Genomic DNA, 14,915 nt, shown 5'->3' on the forward strand with positions numbered 1-14,915 from the left:
AGCTGACCCTTCAGCTCATCAGTACAAGCCGGCAATGTGCTTCGGTATTTTTGGCCTGGGTGGGCCTTCCCTAAGTTTTGGAAAGGGCCCATCCAGACTGAAAGAAGTATCAAATGTGCCATTTTGCTAACAATTCCGCTAAAGCTGCTTTAAGGTTTCTTTTGCAACTTCCAAATAATGTGATATGCACAAACACGTTGCCTGTTGTCATATCCACCCCACAACGAAAAAGATCACAGATTCAGGAGTAAGATCAGTATATAAACATACCAGTGGTGATGTTTCAGAAGTACAAATGTTGTGTGATATTGTTAATTGATCACCTAAAATGGTTCCTGTTTTTATAACCTCCATATATAGCCTTCAGTATTTCACTCCAGATTTATAAAAGGGATGCTATCTAGAAGAATAAAAAAAAAATTTTACTGGTGGATGTTTTTCATTGTTCTATGTGCATATGGCATGAAAGTTTCATATTGGTTATATTTTTAAGTTCTAATTACAACACTGACTTGTTCTAAAAGTCACAGTCACCATGACTGTTTTTCTTGCCAGCTTATATCATTTTACCCCCAAAGGTTTCTGTGGCATATCACAGATTAAAGGCAGACCTTTATTAATTTGACTACTTTTCTAAGCAAAAACTATATTAATAGTTGATGGGGGAAGAAAACCATTTTTTTCTAACATCCTTTGTCCTTTTGCCACAACAGTTCACTTTTATGTTACAAATGAAAAAAAGTAGTAACACTGTTAAATAGTAGAACCATCTTTTAATTATAGGGTCACCTGCGAGAGGGAAAATGCCATCTTTCTTTGGGGAATGCCATGGCAGCCGGCCGCTGTTTTCAGAAAGTTCTGGAACTGGAACCCAATAGCCCTCAGGCACTTACTGAGGTATGGAGCAGGCTTGTTACAAACATTGCCAGTAACTGATCTGCAAGCCACCTTTAGACAGTGCTGTTGGATTATAGTTCTGCGGGTTGATCTGAGAACTTACGTAAACATCACTACGTTTTTGCAATTTGTGTTTAAATACGTATGCTGCTAACTGCGACCAGCTAATGGAATGCATTTTCATTTAACTACCCAGTCAGTTGTCTTTCGACCATCTTTGTTGGGTGTGCAGGGGAAGAGTAAGCCCACTTTGGGGTCAAACGGCTATCAGGAAGATTAGAACAGGTTACTTTAATGCTGAATAGACAGTGGAAGAGTCAAAGAACAGCCTTTAAATTAGCAGGGACAAAACATCCTGTCTGACTGCCATTATATGAAGTCTGTCCAGTACCATGCATTCATATAATGTCACAAAGCAGTAGCAATTAAATAAATTATAAAAGAAACAGGGAGGATAGGTGGTAGGTGAAGTCAGAGGTCAGGTTAGGAGAGAAAACGTTTGATATTAGGACGTGCAAATAAAACCAAAAGAAAATGCTGGAATGGAGCAGTGGGGTGGCACAGTGGTTAGCACTGCTGCCTGAAAGCACCTGGAACCCATGTTCCATTCTGGCCTTGGATGATAGTTGAGTATGCACATTCTCCTCATGTCTTACATGGGTTTCCTCTGGGTGCTCTGGTTTCCTCCCAAAGATGTGCACGTTAGTTGGATTAGCCATGGTAAATGCGCAGGGGTAGGGTGAAGGGGAGGCACCTGAGTAGCTCTTTCAGAGAGTCAGTGCCGATTTGAAGGGCCTAATGGCCTCTTTCTGCACCTAGAGATTCTATGGTTCTAATGGGGGTAATGTTAAGGGGGAGGAATACAAAATAATCTGGGTTCCTTCCAAGTGCTAGCATACTGCGATAAGATAACCGTAAATTATTGATCTGCTTTAAAGTGAACACGTGCCAAAACAAAAAGGCAATGGACAGGTCAAAAATGATTTGAAAGGATGGTGAACTGTGGGCACAAACGATCGCAATAAAAAAGAGTGTTTGATGTGCTGGAGTTGGAGCAGAGGCCCAATTGCATCACCTCAAAATGAATGATTGATTCTATCATAGAATCCCTATAGTGCAGAAGGAGGCCATTCAGCTCATTGAGTCTTCACAAACTCGTACCCAGGCCCTATCCCCATACCCCACGTATTTTACTTCACTAATTCCCCCTAATCTATATATATCTTGGACTCTTGAGGCCAATTTAGCATGGCGAATCCACCTGACCTGCACACCTCTGGAATGTGGGAGGAAACCGGAGCACTTGGAGGAAACCCATGCAGACATGGGGAGAATGTGCAAACTCCACACAGACAGTGGCCCAAGACCAGAATTGAACTCGAGTCCCTCGCACTGTGAGGTAGCAGTGCTAACCACTGTGCCAGAGAGAGCTGTGCACATACTTAAAACCAACATTTGGGCTTTGGGATACAAACAAAAGTTTCAGATTCAAGTGAATTGAAAATATTAATGAATTCTAAATTGGTATATTCTGATGTTGGGTGGGAGGGGGGAAGTAATTTGTTTATTTGAATCAAAGGGGCCATAGCAGAAGGTAGAGAAAGATTGATGTCAAGAAAGGGCTGTTAGTAATCAAATTTTCAGGAACTAGGAGAGATTAAATGGAGCATTTGATGTGTTTTTAGAGAAAGTGGGATTGATGAGGGAAGAAATCATGATGAGAAATGGGATTCGATTGGCCTCTTTTAGGGAAATTGTTGGCTCTTTTAAGGATTAGATTGGCAGATCAGGTGTTTTTTGTGTCGGTGCAGACTTGATGGATGTAAGGGCCTCTTCTATGCTGTATTTTTCTCTGATTAAAATCCTCTCTCCACAGATGCTGCCAGACCTGCTAAGTTCTTGCAGCATTCTCTGTTTTTATTTCCGATTTCCAACGTCTGCAGTATTTTGCTATTATATTATAAACAAATCATATTAGGCAGATCACTGAGTGTCCACAGTAAATTGCCTGTCTCTTGATTTGTCCAAACATACCAGCCTTTTGTATTTACACAGGAGTAGAAATATCTTGACATGACATTATCAGCACTGGCAAAAATAGGATTGTGTGTTACTTAATGCTGTATGGCAGATCCTATCTGAGTAAGAACTTAAGTTACTATATGAAGCAACATTTGAGAATGTTGCACCTTCTTTTGAAACTTCTATTTGGATGTTCTGTTGTTTCTACAGCTGAAGAATGCCGAAGCAGTTTTGGAGTATGAGAGAATAGCTGAAGCTGGCTTTGTCAAAGGCGATTTCAGAAAGGTAGTCACACCATCATATGTATATTACTGGAAATGTATTAAAATTTAATTTAACAATATTGGGGCTTTAAAATAGAAATAATTTTAAATGTTGCAATATACAAGTATTCAAGAAGTGCATGACTGCCTTACTTTTAAGGAGCTGATTTAAAGCAGGCTTGTCCGACATACAGCCTGCGAATAGAAGATAAGAGCAGGAGGAGGCCATTTGGCCCTTCAGGCCTGCTCCGCCATTCGTTACGATCATGGCTGATCATCCAACTCGTTAGCCCAATCCTGCTTTTTCCCCACAACCTTTGGAAACATAGGTAGGAGCAGGACGTGGCCCGTGAAGCCCCTCTCTCACGTACCCCCTCCCCACTCTTGCACACACCTCCTCTGACACGTTCTTTCACAGGAGGGAGTGTGTGCATGCGATGGGGGTGGGGGGGAGTGTGCGCATGCGATGGCAGGGGGTTGGGGGGGGTAGTGTGCGCATGAGAGCGGGGAGAAGAGTGCGCACGAGGCGGGATTGCAGTTGTGGAGGAGAAGGTGTGAGGGGGAAAAAGAAGATGTGAGAGGGGGCAAGCAAGAGGATATGAGGCAAGAGAGAGGGTTGTGAGGGAGAGACAGTGAGTGTGGTAAGAGGGAGAAGGTGGGGGGGATGGGGGCAAAAGGTGTGAAGGGAAAGAGTAAGAGGGTGTGAGGCCCCAGAGAACAAGTGAGGGGGCAGTGCATCTGTAAGTCTGGCTCACTCCTAGTATCAGGGTTTTCATTTACCCTTACCCACTCACAGCAGATTGAGGGTTAGTGAGTGAACACCCTGAGTCTGGGAATTAACCACACCGACACACTCTCACTCTATTACACTTTTTCTTATTTATTTCTTTAAGCAACAAATTATTCCTTTTCATATCTTTTTTTAAAATTCATGTGTAATGCTGCACTGAACTTTATCTTCCTAAAATTTGCTCCTTGGCTGAGAACCCCCCCCCCACTTATCAACATGGATTGCCTCTTTGATTTTTAATCATATGGCTTCCATTTTAAAGTACTTTTCTCTTGCTCTTTATTCCCTTCTGAAAGAAGCTGCTGGTCTTAGAACAAAGAAAATTACAGCAGGGGAACAAGCCCCTCGGCCCTCCAAGCCTGTAGAAAAGTCACTACCATATTCGCTTCCACTACCTCCCCTGGCAATGAGTTCCAGACACCCACTACTCTCTGTATAAAAAACTCTGCCTCGTACATCTCCTTTAAACCTTGCCCCTCACACCTTAAACCTGTGCCCCCTACTAATTGACTCTTTCACCCTGGGAAAAAGCTTCTGACTACCCACTCTGTCCATGCCTCTCATAATCTTGTAGACCTCTATCAGATCACCGCTCAACCTCCATCGTTCCAGTGAAAACGAATCAAGTTTCTCCAACCTCTCCTCATAGCTAATGCTCTCCGTACCAGGCAACATCCTGGTAAATCTTTTCTGTACCCTCTCCAAAACCTCCACATCCATCTGGTAGTGTGGCAACCAGAATTGAACACTATATTCCACGTCGGCCTAACTAAGGTTGTATAAAGCCACAACATGACTTGCCAATTTTTAAACTCAGTGCCTTGGCTGATGAAGGCAAGCATGCCGTATGTCATCTTGACTACCTTCTCCACCTGCATTGCCACTTTAAGTGACCTATGTACCAGTACACCCAGATCCCTTTGCCTATCAATACTCTTGAGGGTTCTGTCATTTACTGTATATTTCCTATCTGTATTAGACCTTCCAAAATGCATTACCTCACATTTGTCCGGATTAAACTCCCATCTGCCATCTCTCTACTCAAGTCTCCAACCGATCTATATCCTGCTGTATCCTCTGATGGTCCTCATCGCTGTCCGCAAATCCACCAATCTTTGTGTCGTCCACAAACTTACTAATCGAACTGGTTACATTTTCCTCCAAATCATTTATATACAGTACAAACAGCAAAAGTCCCAGCACTGATCCCTGAGGAATGCCACTTGTCACAGTCCTCCATTCAGAAAGGCACCCTTCCACTGCTACCCTCTGTCTTCTCTGATGGTTAACAATGCTGTACAGGTGATTAGTAAAACTTTGCTACCGAGCTTCACTGTGCTTTCCGTTAATGTCCACCACAATAGCAATCCACAAATCGAGAACTTGTGGTACGTTATGGATGCATCCTCCTTTGATCCATTCTAAAAAATTCTCTTCCGTCCGTCAGGCTCAGATTTTTAAAGATTATGCAACTTTAAGGGACCTTTTGGTACTAACTAATTCATTAAGAGGCGATTCTCTCAAAAAAATTCAAAGTGTCGAATTTTCTTGAAACTGGAGTAAATCGCGCTGGTTTTTCGGTGTTTGTTTAAAAATCAATCTTCCATGCTCTGTGCACTGCAGAGAGCACTCGGGTGATCCACGCTAAAAATTGGTGGGCAGGGTTTATTCACGCTAAAGAGGTCAGCAGCATAGCACCAAGCGGGTCACTGTACAAGCATCGATCTGTCAATGTGGAGATTGGCACACGGCACTGCCGGACTCCCAATTGCTGGCCAGCTCGATCACTAGGCAGCCCCATGTCACTAGACCCCCACCCCCAGGCCTAATCGCTGCCCCACCCCCCTCACCCAGAGGGCCAGCTCCGATTGTATTATGCCCCCCTGTCCCCTTCCCCAGCTACACTGACCCTGACTGCAGAGTGGTAGTAGAAACCCCAACCTTTGGCACTGCCCCATACCTGATGGGCAGTGCAAAGGTGCCATTGCCCAAGAGGCACCTGACCCTCTTGGGGGTGGGAGGTCCTCTCTTGCCGCTGCCACTGCTACCCCCCCCCCCCCCGCCCCTCCTCCTCGCCGCCGCTCCTCCCCCTCCTCCTCGCTCCTCCCCCTCCTCCTCGCTCCTCCCCCTCCTCCTCGCTCCCCCTCCTCCTCCTCGCTCCCCCCCCTCCTCCTCGCTCCCCCCCCTCCTCCTCACTCCCCCCTCCTCCTCGCTCCCCCCTCCTCCTCGCTCCCCCCTCCTCCTCGCTCCCCCCCTCCTCCTCGCTCCCCCCCTCCTCCTCGCTCCCCCCCTCCTCCTCGCTCCCCCCCTCCTCCTCGCTCCCCCCCTCCTCCTCGCTCCCCCCCTCCTCCTCGCTCCCCCCCTCCTCCTCGCTCCCCCCCTCCTCCTCGCTCCCCCCCTCCTCCTCGCTCCCCCCCTCCTCCTCGCTCCTCCCCCTCCTCCTCGCTCCTCCCCCTCCTCCTCGCTCCCCCCCTCCTCCTCGCTCCTCCCCCTCCTCCTCGCTCCTCCCCCTCCTCCTCGCTCCTCCCCCTCCTCCTCGCTCCTCCCCCTCCTCCTCGCTCCTCCCCCTCCTCCTCGCTCCTCCCCCTCCTCCTCGCTCCTCCCCCTCCTCCTCGCTCCTCCCCCTCCCCCTCCTCCTCGCTCCTCCCCCTCCTCCTCGCGCTCCCCCCCCTCCTCCTCGCGCTCCCCCCCCTCCTCCTCGCGCTCCCCCCCCTCCTCCTCGCGCTCCCCCCCCCTCCTCCTCGCGCTCCCCCCCCCTCCTCCTCGCTCCCCGCCCCCCCCTCCTCCTCGCTCCCCGCCCCCCCCTCCTCCTCGCTCCCCGCCCCCCCCTCCTCCTCGCTCCCCGCCCCCCCCCTCCTCCTCGCTCCCCGCCCCCCCCTCCTCCTCGCTCCCCGCCCCCCCCTCCTCCTCGCTCCCCGCCCCCCCCCCCCCCCCCCCCCCTCCCCCTTACTCCAGAAGAGTTGGGCCAGCAGCTTCCTGCAAGTGGAGAGCTGTGGTAATCCCCTCTGGAATGAACCACTCCAGAGGGGAAGGGTGTGGGGGAGAGGCTAGCAAGCCAGAGAGTTCAATCCCAGGCAATCAATATTTCAATTAAAATTTACATAAATTATGCACCTCTGCACTGATTCCCAGTGTAGAGCTGATGGCGCCGGAAATCTGGAGCTAGGAGACGCATGGAGGCCATAGCACCCAGTGGGGAGCCCGTGAAACAACACCCGCTAGAGTCTCCCAGCCTGCTGCACTAAAAAAGCAGCACAACAGGATAGTGGAATTAGCCTTTGTATCTTTGTTGGTTAATAAAGTTGAAGGGAATATTAATATAATTGAAAGGCTCTAATTTTACTCCCAATCTGATGGAATGGATTGTTTAATGTTCTATGTTATGTCTTGTTACCCCAGGTTGTATACTATATGGATCGGGCCCTTGAGTTTGCCCCAGCCTGCCACCGCTTTAAAATCCTTAAAGCTGAATGCTTAGCACTGCTTGGTCGCTACCCTGATGCACAGTCAGTCGCAAGGTAGGTATTCATCCATTTGAATACCATTACTTTGTGCTAAGTGTATTTCCCTGATGACCGAATGAAGACTCGTATTCCTGCTCCTACGTTCCGATGTAGAGGCCGAGTCGGTGAAACATTAAGCTGTGTAAAACAACAAGTTTTGCAGACCAAAACGTACCAGGTTTGACTTCCTGTCCATGCCGAGTTAATTAATCTCATCAAGGACGTCACTGGCTTTGGGACAATTGCCCTCATTGTGCCATGGCTGAACAAGTGAGGGTGTGTGTGTGTGGAGAAACAGCCAAAATAAATTCCTTTTGATTACTGACCCCTGCTAGAAAATGCATATGTATTGACATTGCGTGAGAGCAGTCTCAGACTTGGCTGCAACCTACTGTCAAATGCCCTGCAGAGACTCCCTGTTCTGCCTCGCAGGCAGAAGTATCGTCGGGCTGCCAGTGCCCATGGGACCGTTTCATGAAACAGTATTTTCCAAGGGTAGAGTGGATAAATTGGTGGGCAGTCTATAATTTTAAAAATATATTAATTAATGTTTTATTTCATAACTTTGATTTTGCCGTCAACCAAACTGTTTATTTTAGGTATTTTAGTAGAACCTTAGAAGCCGTTATGACTTTCCTTTGCTAGAGTTAGTCACATTCCTCTGATCTTTCCCCATTGGCCTGCAATGCTTTTTCCCCATTAAGTATTTATCCAGTTTCATTTTAGAAGTTACCAGTGAATCTTTTTCTGCCTTGCATTCTAGATCCTTTCTGTTAAATCTCCCAAAATTTTGAATGCCGCTTTAATATCATCCTTTAAACCTTCTTTCCTCCAATGAGGACCGTGCCTGCTTAACTGGAGTATTAGCCATAACCCTTCATTTCTGCTTTTTCTCTTTCAGTGACATTCTGCGTATGGATTCAACGAATGCTGATGCCCTGTATGTGAGAGGGCTCTGCCTTTACTATGAGGACTGTATTGAAAAGGCTGTCCAGTTCTTTGTTCAAGCTCTAAGGATGGCGCCTGATCACGCAAAGGCACGACTCGCTTGCAGGGTAGGTCTGATGGCCCCTCTGTCAGAGGGCCAGCGGCTAAAGGTTGATGCCCTTCCTATAATTGATTTTTGTGGAAGAGATTTTCTCATCCAGCTTAGTGATATTTTAAATTGTTTAAAGAGGCAGCGCGATAGCGCAGTGGTTAGCGCTGCTGCTTCACAGCTCCAGGATCCTGGATTCGTTTCCTGTCTCGGGTCACTGTCCATGTGGAGTTTGCACATTCTCCTTGTGTCTGCATGGGTTTCCTCTGGGTGCTCTGGTTTCCTCCCACAGTTCAAAGATGTGCAGGTTAGGTTGATTGGCCATGCTAAGAAATTGCCCCTTAGTGTCCAGGGATGCGTAGGTTAGAGGGATTAGTGGATGTAACATGTAGGGATATGGGGGTAGGGCCTGGGTGGGATTGTGTTCGGTGCAGACTCGATGGGTCGAAGGGCCTCTTTCTGCACTGTAAGGTTCTATGACTTGACTACCTGGTTACAGTATATAGATATTTTAACAAAAAATAAACCTGTGACTGCAGATTGTAATGAACCAAGTATTTGAGCAGCATAAATGGAAAGTACAATATATGTAGTAACAACGTAGGCACAGAGTTGTATTTTCCTGTGTGCTTTTAAGTTTATTTATTAGTGTCACAAGTAGCCTTACGTTAACACTAGTTGCCACGTTCCAGTACATTGAGGAAGAATTTAGCATGGCCAACACACCTAACCAGCACATCGTTCAGACTGAGAGAGGAAACTGGAGCATCCAGGGGAAACCCATACAGACACAGAGAGATTGTGCAGATTCTGCACAGTCAGTGACCCAAGCCAGGAATCGAACCCGGGTCCCTGGCATAGTGAGGCAGTGGTGCTAACCACTGTGCTACCGTAGTAAATAATCTGAATTGACCAAAAGCTATCTGCTATCTTTCCCTAGTTTGAGGTCCCAGGTAACATAGTGTCTTTTCTGAGCACAATGGATTGCTCTCTCAGCCAAGATCTTCATTTTGCTGATTACTTCTAATCAGTGGTACAGCAAGGAAGCTAATCATACAACGAATTAACTTTGTTCCAGCCAATGGGAATGGAAAAACATTTTTTATAATTTATTCATGGGATATGAGTGTCACTGGCGAGGCCAGAATGTATTGACCATCCCTTATTGACCTAGAAAAGGTGGTGGTGAGCCGCTGTTGCTTTGTTGTATTTCTGAAAATAAATTTTTAAGTAATTTTGCAATACCTTCTGAGATGGTTCACTGAGGTTGCAACATTATGGCCCGTGGAAAGGGTCAACTTACCAGGAAATACAAGTTCCTGGACTTCACACTTTAGGAAATGATATAGGTTGAGAGAGGGGAAGGCAAATGCTATGCCTTCATTGCGAGAGGATTCAAGTACAGGAGCAGGGATGTCTTGCCGCAATTATACAAGACCTTGGTGGGACTACATCTAGAATATTGTGTGCAGTTTTGACCTCCTTATCTGAGGGAAGGATGTTCTTGTCATGAAGAGAGTGCAGCAAAGGTTTACCAGACTGGGATGGTGGGACTGATATGAGGAGAGATTGGATCACTAGATTTTAGAAGAATTGGAGGGGGAGGTGGAGTGGAGTCTTATAGAAGCTTATAGAATTCCAGCAGGAATAAACAGAGTAGATGCATGAAGGATGTTCCCGATGGCAAGGAGTCCAGAACCAGGGATCATATTTTGAGAAGGGGTAAACATTTTGGAATAAGGTGAGAAATTTCTTCACCCAGAGAGTAGTGAGGCCGGGAAATTATTACCACAGAAAGTAGTTGAGACCAAAAAATTGTTTGTTTTCAAGAAGGGCTAGGATTGCTTTTCAAACTGAAGGGATCAAAAGATTTGGGAGGAAGGCAGGAACATGTTACTGAGTTGGATGATCAGCCATGATCATAATAAGGTACCAAATGTGCTGTACTCCTACTTCCTGTGTTCCAATAGTAGCCTCCTTTTGTGATGCCGATCTTTGTGACCTGGGGACAGGGAACATTCCACTAAATGAAAGATCAGTTAAACAAGGTTACTTTTCTTCAATCATATTTGCCACTCTATAAAATACCCTTGTGTGGGTATCTTCTTAATTAATTAACAATTAATTATCCATTAATTTCTGCACTTGCATTAGCAACAGTAACTGTTGCATAACTGCATTAGAGGCTTCAAAATATCCAGCCTAGCAGCATTAACTTTGGGAAATGTAGTTGTGTTGCTGCCTGTCCAGAACAACTCTGACGCTTCAAGATAATTAGCTTTTATCATTTATTTTATGAGTTGTCTGAGAAGCCTAGGAAAATGGTGGCATAATAGTAATGTCAGTGCACTAATAATCCAGAGGAGCAAGATAATGCCCTGGGTCATGACATCAAATCCCACCACGCCAACTTGTGAAAACCAATCTCAATTAGTCGCAGTAATGGTAACAGTTACAGCTTTCACTGATTGCCGTAACAGCCCATCTGGTTCACTGATGTCTTTGCGAGAAGGAAATCTGCAATCATCGTAGCATCTCTATAGTGCAGAAGGAGGCCATTTGGCCATCACGTCTGCACAAACTCTCTGACAGCGCATCCCACCCAGGTTCTGTTGCCACAACCCCACATATTTTGCCCAGCAGTCCCCCCAACCCACACACCGCTGAACGCTAAGGGGTAACTTACTATAGTCAATCCACCTAACCCACACATCTTTGGGCTGTGGGAGGAAATTGGAGCACCTGGAGGAAACCCCCGCAGACACGGGGAGAATGTGTAGACTCCATATAGACAGTCACCCAAGGCTGACACTGTGAGGCAGCAGTGCTAGCTACTGTGCCATAAAAACCTTTACCAATCTGCTTCCGCTTGACTGCAGAACGACAGCAATGCCTTGTGAAGGGCCACAAACTATTGAGTTCAAGGGCAATTAGGGATAGGCAACAACTGTTGGCCTTGCCAGCGACATCCACATTCACTGAAAGAATAAAATAAAGGGCTGAAATGAAAAGGAGAAATGCACAGCAGATCAGCCAGAATCTGGCAAAGCAGAAGAGGTTAATATTTTGGTTGGGATCCTTCATCATAACTCTAGGCTCTGATGTGCCAGAAACACTAAGATTTGTCTTTCAGAAGCTTGAGAATGGATTGATTAGATTGTCACTATCTGACATGCTTTAACTGAAACAGCAGTGTGGCGTTATCTCTTTCTGCAAACAGAATGCTAAAGCGTTACGAGCGAAGAAGGAAGAAGGGAACCGGGCTTTTAAAGAAGGATCCTTTGATGAAGCGTTTGAACTTTATTCAGAAGCTCTGAAAATAGATCCAAATAACATCAAAACTAATGCTAAATTATACTGTAATCGAGGCACAGTGGGTTCCAAGGTAAGATTCTTGCAGTTTTTGTACATTTATTAATGTGAATGTTATTTTAAAGCAATCATTGAGATAAATATGTAAGAGTAACCCTTGATTTTCCTGATGACACATGGGGTTTATCCAGTGATTTGTTAAATCATACAGAGCACGAAGGCATCGTATGAGATGAATAAAATCCTTACAGTACATGAGGACATTTGGCGTATCGAGCTGCACCGACAACAATCCCACCCGAAGCCTTATCCCCATAACCCCACGTATTTATTGTGCTAATCGGGGCAGCATGGTGGCACAGTGGTTAGCACTGCTGCTTCACAGCTCCAGGGACCTGAGTTTGATTCCGGCTTGGGTTACTGTCTGTGTGGAGTCTGCATGTTCTCCCCCTGTCTGCGTGGGTTTCCTCCAGGTGCTCCAGTTTCCTCCCACATTCTGAAAGATGTGCATTGACCCGAACAGGCGCCGGACTGTGGTGACTAGGGAAACTTCACAGTAACTTCATTGCAGTGTAAGCCTTACTTGTGACTAATAAATAAGTAAACTTTAAATAATCTTCCTGACATTAAGGGGCAATATTAGTATGGCCAATCCTGCATGCCTTTGGACTGTGGGAGGAAACCGAAGCACCTGAAGGAAACCCACGCAAATACAGGGAGAATGTGCAAACTCCACACAATCATCTGAAACCGGAATTGAACTTGGGTCCCTGGCGCTGTGAGGCAGCAGTCTAACCAAGGTGCCACATGGCACCCTAAATGTGAGCCCTTACTTCAATTGTGTGTGATGCTTTCTTGTGAAAATGCCTGGGTCCAACAATTGCCCTCAGCTCTCTGAGGTAGAGAGAGGAAAATTATGCCAGATTTATGTCTCTGATCACTATTCACTTGATCTTTGTTGAAATGCATATTGCTTGATGGGACGATGGGACTAAGCTGTGATGTTTGCACGCTGTCTTGCCTCGTGCCTCCCTGGCCATGATTCCCAGTCAAAGCTCCTGTGAATAGTAAGGATCACAACAGTTGCAATCGTCAAAGAATCAATATCTAAAGAAGAAGATGGGTGAATTAATGAAGTTCAACTCTGGTAATAAATGAATTGTGCAAATAAAATTCTTTATAAATTTGAAAAGTGAGCTGTGTTTGGTCCATTGGCATTATAACCATGAAGATATTATGTCTATAATTGGGGTGAAAGGGTCACATATCTTTAAAAGAGATCTTCCGTTTCCTGCAGTATCAGCAGAGAAGCTACAATTATAAATTTTGCTGGAATATATTTAAAAATATCTTTCTGATTTGAGGTTGCTTGAAGAAGATCTGTGCCTTTCTAAGCAATGAGATATGCAGCTGTGTGGTGATGTCTAGTCCTACAGAGAAACGTCATAACAAATATAAAAAAAGTTCTAAAACCTCCAGTTGTGACACTATTGAACCAGATCAATGAATAAGTTCACCGGTTGTTTGGAATATCTTTTGCAGCTCAATAAGATGCAACAGGCGATAGAAGATTGCACAAATGCAATAAAACTTGACGACACATATATCAAGGCTTACATGCGGCGGGCGCAGTGGTGAGTAACGGGTTTGTTGGGATAGTTTTCAGTGAATTCAGAAAAACATTTGTTTTGAACTGTTGCATCCATTGGCATGACTAAGGCTTTACAATTCACGTTTCTAGCCTCCTATCAGATTCTCATGGTTTGGGTCTGAGGACTAAAAGAGACATGTCTTAACCACCATGACAGGCAGTCCCAACAGGACAAGTTTGTGTTGCAGAATGTGGGTCTTGTTTGTATCACATTTTTTAAACTTCATGGAAATTGACCCCTTTAGTCCAAATGCATATTTAACTTGAAAAGCCCGCTATATCTCCTGGCCCTGTTTGTAAACCTTTTTAGTATGTAGAGCATTTTCTGTAAAAGGTAGTGCTAATTCTTCACCAAACTGTAGCTAACAATAAAAGAGGAAAGAACTTTTTTTTATAAAGTACCTTGGGATGTTGCAAAATGCTTTGCATCTAATTAGAGTGCAATCATAATTACCATGTGGTATTGTCGTGAGGCTAATAATCAAGTGATCCAGCATAATGTTTTGAGGGCCCAGGTTCAAATCCCACCATGGTAGATTTGAATTCAATAAAAGTCAGGACCATGCTGTTGATGGTAGAAAATATCCTTCGAGAAAGGAAACCTGTCATAACTACCTGGTCTGGCCTGCACGTGCCTCCACTGCTCTGTGATGACTGTGAAAATGCCCTCTGAGATAGACTCATTTCAGGAACAGTTAGGTAAATGCTGGCCCAGCTAGTGACTCTCACATCCTATGAATTAAAAAAAATGGCAGCTAATTTTTCAAACAAGGAATGTTGGCCAGGACATCTTCACTCCTCTTCCAATTTTGTATCCAGCTGATCTCACTGAAAGACTTCAACGTTGTATAATTTCCTTAATACTGCACCAAAATGTTAGCTGAGATTAAATGTTCAGGTCCTGAAATGGGAAACAATCCAATTAGAGTGCTTAATAAATACTTGTTAGATAGTCTCAGGTGAGTTTGTGTTGCAGGACTTGTCTTGCTCACTAATCTGAAATCTACTTAACAGACAAAAGTACTCCTGACTGTGCGAGTTCACGTTGGCGCAGCTGGAATTGGCTGATAGTGAAGATTGAGGACTTCTCTTTGTAAACACTGGGGACCTGAGAGCACCCCATTACCTACGTTAAATTTATACATTTTATGTATTCTTATACTATATAGTTATATGGATACAGAACAATATGAAGAGGCTGTAAGAGATTATGAGAAGATTTACCAGACAGAAAAAACAAAAGGTAAAATTAGACTTTCCAGTGGATGTTTCTGTAAATGTCTCATTGATGTAAAGCTTCAAAAGATATTTATTCAACAAGGCAAACAAAATCCATTTGATCTATTTGTTGGAAGTTATTTATTAGTTACATTTAATGGTCTGAATCATTTTGATGGTATATAAAATGAAGGGGGAAATCTTACTGGCTCGTCAGGCAACA

General features: G+C 45.0%; 1 protein-coding gene across 1 annotated transcript in view; it reads left to right on the plus strand.

Moving 5' to 3' along the window:
• dnajc7 (DnaJ (Hsp40) homolog, subfamily C, member 7) overlaps nucleotides 1-14,915 on the plus strand; it is a 52,180-nt gene that overhangs the window by 26,936 nt on the left and 10,329 nt on the right. Inside the window, exons 4-10 of the mRNA XM_080213763.1 lie at nucleotides 784-897; nucleotides 3,130-3,204; nucleotides 7,372-7,490; nucleotides 8,377-8,530; nucleotides 11,732-11,896; nucleotides 13,366-13,457; nucleotides 14,644-14,717. Coding sequence (XP_080069889.1) covers nucleotides 784-897; nucleotides 3,130-3,204; nucleotides 7,372-7,490; nucleotides 8,377-8,530; nucleotides 11,732-11,896; nucleotides 13,366-13,457; nucleotides 14,644-14,717 — 793 coding nt within the window. The remainder of the gene's footprint in view (nucleotides 1-783; nucleotides 898-3,129; nucleotides 3,205-7,371; nucleotides 7,491-8,376; nucleotides 8,531-11,731; nucleotides 11,897-13,365; nucleotides 13,458-14,643; nucleotides 14,718-14,915) is intronic.

The sequence above is a fragment of the Carcharhinus amblyrhynchos genome, chromosome 27, assembly GCF_965287045.1.
Source record: "Carcharhinus amblyrhynchos chromosome 27, sCarAmb.v2.hapA, whole genome shotgun sequence".
NCBI lineage: Eukaryota > Metazoa > Chordata > Chondrichthyes > Carcharhiniformes > Carcharhinidae > Carcharhinus > Carcharhinus amblyrhynchos.